This window comes from Takifugu rubripes, chromosome 4, assembly GCF_901000725.2.
Source record: "Takifugu rubripes chromosome 4, fTakRub1.2, whole genome shotgun sequence".
NCBI lineage: Eukaryota > Metazoa > Chordata > Actinopteri > Tetraodontiformes > Tetraodontidae > Takifugu > Takifugu rubripes.
The window spans coordinates 4,223,090-4,230,563 of NC_042288.1; the positions used below are offsets into that span (position 1 = coordinate 4,223,090).

General features: G+C 41.4%; 1 protein-coding gene across 1 annotated transcript; it reads right to left on the minus strand.

Moving 5' to 3' along the window:
* Window positions 1–3,740: 3,740 nt before the first annotated feature.
* foxg1b (forkhead box G1b) lies at window positions 3,741–7,074 on the minus strand. The gene is made up of 2 exons (XM_029835823.1): window positions 6,950–7,074; window positions 3,741–6,627 (listed from the first exon to the last, which is right to left on the minus strand). The coding sequence occupies exons 1-2, from the start codon at window positions 6,988–6,990 to the stop codon at window positions 5,331–5,333; spliced, it is 1,338 nt and encodes a 445-aa protein (XP_029691683.1). The 5' UTR covers window positions 6,991–7,074; the 3' UTR covers window positions 3,741–5,330.
* Between the last annotated feature and the right edge of the window lie 400 nt (window positions 7,075–7,474).

Here is a 7,474-nt window from a genome sequence, read left to right on the forward strand (position 1 = left end):
AGAAACAAATTAAAAAGAATAAATGAATAACAATGATTCTTTTAGATTGAAATTAATTTCATGATGTATTTACACATACACTCACTCACATGTATTTATTGACTGCTTGCTTTTATATTGTTTTGTACTATTAACGTTGTTATTAAAGTAATTTATAGTCTTGGTACTATTTCAAATAATTTATTCTTCACATTTTTGAAAATATGTTTGAAGCTTTTATTTGTATGTTTAACTTGTTTCTTTTTTAACAAATCATTTTACTACTGATAAGCAAAAAAAACACAAACATGCTAAAAACAATTCAAGTAATAAATAAAACAAGCCAAATGAGAAATTATTAAATGATTTCATTAAAATACTGTGAAACACGTTGAATACACTGACATTTTATATTTAACATGAATATCAATAAATGAAGTTTGTGTTTCTATGATAATTCCAGCTGTCAATCATCTTGATTGGATGATATGAACATAGGCCTCAGTCGTTCTGTTCGACTGTTGGATTTAGTGTTGACCTGAACGCTGTTGGATTTGGATCTTTCTATGAAAGAGCCGAAAGATTATTTCAACATTTTCTAATTGATTTATCAAAATTTCCAACTTTATTAAGAAATCTGTTTTTCCACCATTTGAAATCTGAACATCAGACGTATCAGTTGATTTATGTTCTCGCTTCCAGTATAACCAGTCCATTTATTCTCTCTGTGCCTGTAAACCCGGTCTTTTTTGTATTTTCTTTCCCAGTATAACTTAACCCTTTGTCCTCTCTGTCCCGTTCTTTTATGATGAGTCATTACTGCTAGTTTCATTTGTAGTATTTTAGCTTTTAGCATGCAGCTGAATGAGTGTTAGCTTAGTTCAGTGTTGTATTTTAATGGTTACAAACACTCAATTTATTTTTCATTAAACTCTTGTGTTCTTTGCTGATGATCATCTGGTGTTAAAGTTTTCTTGTCTTGATTATTTCAGGTCCACTTCCTCGTCCTGTCCTGCTGTTCCTCAGACCAGGATTAGCTGACTGAAGCTAATAACCCATGAAGGACTTTGTTTAGCACCTGTGGGGGGTCTGAACATTCCCTCTTTAAACTTCAGCTCTGCAGATTAGATTAACGCTCTGCCCGAGTGGTCACATGACCACAGACCAGTCTGGGTGGACAGATGCCTCGAAAAAAGACAGGACCCACTGCACTACTTCACTGATTTAGCAGTTTACCTGTGCCACCTTCCTGTGTTACACCTGAGAGCTGCCCCACCCTGGTGTGGACAGATGTCCAGTTTGCCTGGAATGTGACTGGTTGGTTCCGCAGTTAGAGACCTCAGGACATCTCAGCTGCTGCTGCTTTTCAATTGTTAATCTGACTTTTGTGTGTTTTCAGTGGTTCAGCTGTGGCACCTGTATCGACCCTGGTGAGGAGCTCTGTGATAACGGCAACAAATTAAGCGTTTCACCGTCAGAACATAAATCTCAGACCAATAATCCTAATTTTCCTGTGTGATTGTAGTCTATGGTCTCTCTCTTCACATGAAAAACGAAACAACATTCATGGCATTTATGGGAGACAAATGAGTTTCAGGCCGCCTTCAAACCCACCCCTTCAAGAGGTGCCCTGGTGTAAAGTAAAACTAACACGGCTAATAGTGTATAGCCTAGAAAAGCACTGTAGGAGGTATTCTGATGGTGGTGAAGAGCTACAGTCACTTGCTGTAGCTTCTTTAGGATGCATCGATGGGTTCTCATGGAAGTCTCTGTGGCTTCACTGTGGATCCACGAACAAAAAGCACAATAATAGATCAATAATCTTCCCTCAGCAAAGCATTCACTTCATTGACACTTTCTTCTTTGATTGCAGACTTTCTTGTAACAGCATCAATATGGTCAGTTCTGGGTCATTTCTGATCATCCACTTCTTTAGAATTTATCCGATTTGTTTATTTTTTTTTAGAGTCAAAAACTTGTTTTATTTGGAATTTCTTTGATCATTTTTATCCTTTATAATTTCTTTGTTTTTTAATTTGTTTTCATGAAATGTACAAATATTTTATGTTGTTAATTTGGTTCAAACTGTGTTTATATGATGTTTATATTGCACTTCTGATTGTGCTAAAATGTTAGTCCAAAATTTGTTCTGGCTGGACAAGAGTAGCTCATGATCAGGGGAAGCCTCCAGTTGATCCAACAGACTTCTGACAGGTTCTGACAACAGAGATCACATGACTCGTGTACTGGCTTCTCTTCATTGGCTGCTAATTAAATCTACATTATGTTTTAAAATTCTACTTCTGACCTACAAGGTCCACAAAGGCCTATCTCCATCCTACCTGGAGGAGCTAATAGCACCCTCCTGTCTTGTCTTGTCCTGTCCTCTTCTCTCATCTCTGTCCTCCTGCTGTCTGTCAGGAGTCTCAATGTTCTGCTAACCATTTGAATAATTCAAATGTTTTATTTGCTTAATATTAATTTAAGATATTGATTTATGGTCAAATAAATTCAATTGGAATCAAACAGCCAATCTGGACATAGCATTCTGATGACATCTTGCAGGATTCACCATCATGGGCCCTCCCGTATGCTCTTAGCCCTGCCCACAGTGCTACAGCTTTACGCTGACCTATATTCTTTTTTTTTTTTGTCTTTTAAAGCCACAGAAACAAATGGGGGGGCAAAACACAAAAAGTGGGAAAGAGAGAGAGAGCAGGGAAGAGAGTCAAAAAGAAAAATGGTTTCACAACTTTTCTTTGATATACCACATTTAAATTCTTACAAATGGTGTATTTTCACTATGGTTGAGGGGTTGGAGCAGCAGCGTGGAGCAGTGGTCCCCTCACAGTGTCCATCTTCCTCCCACAGACCTCAGACTTGTGTTTGGGGTGACCATGGTTTCTGGACATTAGGGGTATGATGAGCCGAGTTTGTTGATCTAAGACCCCAAGTTTAAATTTACTGTCAGAGGTTTTGATGTGTGTGTGTGTGTGTGTGTGTTTGATATGTGTTGTTCACATTGACATCATTTCATTTTTAATTTATGATTTTGAGTTCTTTAAAGAGACTTGATATGGAAGATATTTGGTGCCCAATGTGGTAATAGTATTTACATGTTATCAGCCACAAATTAATTTCCTAATTTGAACATTAACCTTCAGTTTAGTTTAATAAGAAGATCTCAATCTTATAGAATTTCAGTTTATCAAAATTTTCATCAATTAAGTTTTGGGTGAGAATATTAGTGTTTTTTGTTCTGTCTCGATTTGCAAGATTAGACTAGAAGAACAGTCAGAATAACAATCACACACACACACACACACACACACACACACACACACACACACACACAAACACACGCGTGCGATTCAACTGTTGTTAGCCCCTTATAAAATATTAAGATGTCTAATAACTGTTAGAAACTATATTTAAAAAACAAATTACACCTAAAAAGTGTTTTTTAAATAATGCTTTGAACAAAGATTGAGTCAACTAAAGTTTCTTGATGTTAAATATTTTATTTTATTCTTCTGAAAACTGTGATCCTGAAATTAAAAAGACTCAAAGATAGAACTAACAATTTTAAAAGTCAAGCAAACAACTGCAACTATGGGAACAACTGATGAAAAGCCCCTTGAAATACAAAAGGAATCACTGAACACGAGACTTTTTAAATTTTTTTACTGAAAATAAAACTCGAGCGCTTAAAACTTAACGTGTTTGAATGTTTTTGTTTTAAAGAATCATAAAATAAAATCTCATGTGAACTTCAGGTTATTTCTCCTTTTTAATTGAAAAACAAACCTACAGAACCAAACAGATTTTGTACAGTAAACAACAATGACAAAAGTGCAAAAAAACACACAAATAAATAAAATAAAAATGACGAAAACCCATTGAGCAGAAGAACAAATCAGAAAAAATGACTTTCAGGTTCACGTTTTCGGAAGATATTGTTATCTGTCTTTTATTGTGAAGTTTTTTGCACTGTTCAATTCAGCAAATCCTTAAAAAAATTTAACTGAATATAATAGAAAAGACAACAGAAACGTGAAGCTAAAATAGTTGAAATTTGTTTTAGTCAAAATCAGGTTTGACCAAAGTGTATTTGTGTGTGTATTCTGAGTTTAGCTGAGTGTGAACTGTTTTCTTATTTCAATAATAAATTCAAATTCCTTCAAACTCGAATAAGGAAGCAGCAGTGCTGAGTGAGCAGAAATTACTGAATGTTTGAATAAAGATTGTTCAAATAAAATCATGTTGAAGTAAAACATAGGAATTATTGATCTAGAAAAGGCTGATTGACCATTTCGATTTTGATATCAGATCCAATGAGGTGGCTTCCGTCACAAGTTCTAAAAAATGTCTTTAAAAAATGTTAAAATAGAAAAATAAGTTTCAACAATTTTATTTGAGCGGAAACCTGAAATCTGCTGTAGTTTATTTCATAAAACAAAACAAAAAATCTGATTAACATTTGACGCGCGTGTGTTCGGGCCTCATAAAGACCAAAATGGATCAGCAAAACATAAAGAAATCATAGCACTAATCAGTTCAATATGATTCAGTCAGAAAGGTCGTTTTTGTTTTTCGGCCTTTTGAGACGCACGCCAGGACGAAATGGTTGGTACACGTGCGCACACGCGCGCGCACGCACACGAAGATGGCGCTCTTTTGAACATACATATACGTAAAATTCAGTTGTGCATAATTAAACTGTGAAGAATTGAATTCCAGAATCTTGATTGTTTCTGATCATCGGAAGAAGAAAAAGCAGCAACATTCTTCTACTTTGCTATCTTTTCTTCATCGTTTCTGGCTGATTTTGTACAGAGACTCTTCACTTTTAGGGACATGGAATTTAGGCCTCCGGCTCCGACCTGAGTAGATATGATGTTTGTAGGCTTGTTTTCCCTCGAACCCTGATTGTTTCTGCTCACTTTAAGGCTTCGTGTTCACGATTTACTGGCTTACACTAAAAACGTTTTTTTCTTTCAGAAAATCAAACCAGTTATGATTGTCCCGCAGTCGTGTCCACCGCCCCCAAAGAATACACACGGAAAAATAGAATTTAAATACAAGTGCAATAAATACAAACCATAAATAAAACGAACTGAAAACCTTTGTACAGGATCTAAATACTGAAATAAAGTGTAACCTTTGGTAGTCTAGTTCAACTACTAAACTTTTCCCTTTTTCAAATAAAATGTGAGGAAAAAGTGTGAATAATCGCGCAGCTGCCTGGCACAAACGTTTCCCTTCACATATATATTCATGTTTGATATTTAACAGCTCTTTTCTGCCCTGAATCTGCGGTGTCCTGATCCCGGTGCGGGGCCAGAAAAGGCTCAGTTTAGGAACGCGTTTGAGGTCACCCTCTTCTGATGGGACAGTACTCCAGGGAACCCCCCAGAAACGCCCGGGGAGAAGGCCGGTATGGAGCTGTTTCTGAGGGAGTCTGACAGAAGAGACTGCGGGGGGCTGCCAGTCGACAGGCCGCCAAAGCCCGCTGCGCCCTGCTGGAGATGCGGCGGTGGAGGGGGTGGAGGTTGCGTCCCCCCACCCGGCGACCCCGCTGCCGTGTGCTGGGTCCCTGACACAAAATAACCGGCAGTCTGACCCGATAGGAGCCCGACCGATGACGAGCTCATCCCGTAACTGTTCGTCAAGCCCAGCGCACCGGCAGGAGATCCGCCGAGGAGGGAGCGCCCGAGGTCCCCGTTACTCAGCTGCTCCACCGCAGGCAGCAGAGAGCCGTAGCCGGTTGTCTGGTTTAAGAAACCGGACGTGGAGCCATTGTAGTGCGGGTGATGGTGATGGTGATGGTGCAGGGATAGAAATGGGGAGATCTGCCAGTACAGCGGGTTGTTCGCCCTCTCGTTAATCCCCAAACCGAGCGGAGCGAAGCGCAGTCCGCGCTTCATCGCCAGTTTGCCCCTGGAGGTCGCGGAGCGTCTGCGGAGCTTCCCTGTGGTCCCCCCGATGAAAACGTCGTCGCTGCTCGGGTCCAGCATCCAGTAATTGCCCTTGCCCGGGTCGTCGTAGTGCCGCGGAACCTTAACGAAGCACTTATTTAGGCTGAGATTGTGTCGGATGGAGTTCTGCCAGCCCTGCTTGTGCTCCCGGTAGTACGGGAAGTTCTTCATGATGAACTCGTAGATGCCGTTCAGCGTCAGCCGCTTCTCGGGGCTCTGTCGGATGGCCATCATGATCAACGCGTTGTAGCTGAAGGGGGGTTTGTCGTATTTCCCATTTTTGCTGCCGTTGTTCCCGGTACTATTCTGCTCTGCTGCTGTATTCTCCTCCCTACCTCCGCCCTGCCCCTGCTCTCTCCCTTGCCCCTCTTTGCCCTGTTTCTCCAGGTCCACGGAGTCCATCTCAGGTAGTTCCAGTGACTTCTCGGAGTCCGAACAGGGGGAAGGTGAGGGGGTCCCGGGGATACCCACCATGGAGGCGGTGGCGAGAGCAGAGTCAGTCCTCTCCGTGCACTTGGAAGGCAGGAGGAGACTCTTGATGCTGAAGGAGGAGGACCGCTGGACGGTCGGCGGGTCTTTCACATCCTCCATGCCCGGTGGCGCCGCTGCCGTCAAGTCCATAAATAAAAACCAATAAAAATAAAGTCTAGTCCGAGCGCGTCCTCCTCTGCTCTGAGAGACACACAGAGAGGGGAGAGAGGAGGGTGAGGATGAGGGACGCATGGATGGAGAGAGAGAGCGCGTGTAAACGCGCGCGCGCACACACACACCGAGAGAGAGAGGGGGGAGGAGAGCGAGAGAGAAATTAGTAATTAAAGAGGTTCCTACTCGATGCTACGTCACGAGGAGGAGGGCTTTCAGCAACTTGGTGATTTTGAAAACAGATCGTCTCGTCTCTCTCTGTCGGTATTCCAACACACGCACTTCTCACGCACAATTTTCCCCACGTGCGCGGTCATCCGCTCCGCGCGCAATTGTGCAGAAATCCTTACCTTGTGCGTAAAAGGCGCGCCCTTTGTTTTCCCAACCACATTATTGGTCGGGGATTTTCGTCAGCAAACTACGCCCGCCTGCGATTCGATGTGCGGGTGTGCGTGCTTGTCAATGAAAGAGGTGTGTGAGGCAAGACAGTGCGCCGCGATTGTCCAGTAATGAAAATCACTGTACCAAGGTACACGCACACACACACACACACTTTTTCTCTACGGCTAGAGCGCCTCCTGCTAGTAGCAGTGGGTAGTGAACCGTGCTTTTACTATTACTACTGATGTTATTACTGCTGTTGTTACTGCTGTTGGTGCAATTACCCCGCTGAGACTTACGCATGTGTCTTCATCACACCTGAAGGGACTCTTTAAAGGGGACAGGCACCAGAAAACTTCAGGGGTCACCAGGAGCTTACACTGTTCACACATCAATGTTACATCAATGAAAGATGAATAAAAGTAAAGCTCCAGAATAAAAGAAAATACAGTGTGTGGAAAATAAACATTTGGCCATTACAACACATAAAATTT

Excerpts from the sequence above, each read along its gene's own strand:
- foxg1b (XM_029835823.1), bottom strand. The coding sequence starts at position 6,990 with ATGTGGTTGGGAAAACAAAGGGCGCGCCTTTTACGCACAAG. Across the intron at positions 6,628-6,949 it reads GCGCGCCTTTTACGCACAAG|CAGAGGAGGACGCGCTCGGA; the intron begins GTAAGGATTTCT and ends TGTCTCTCAGAG.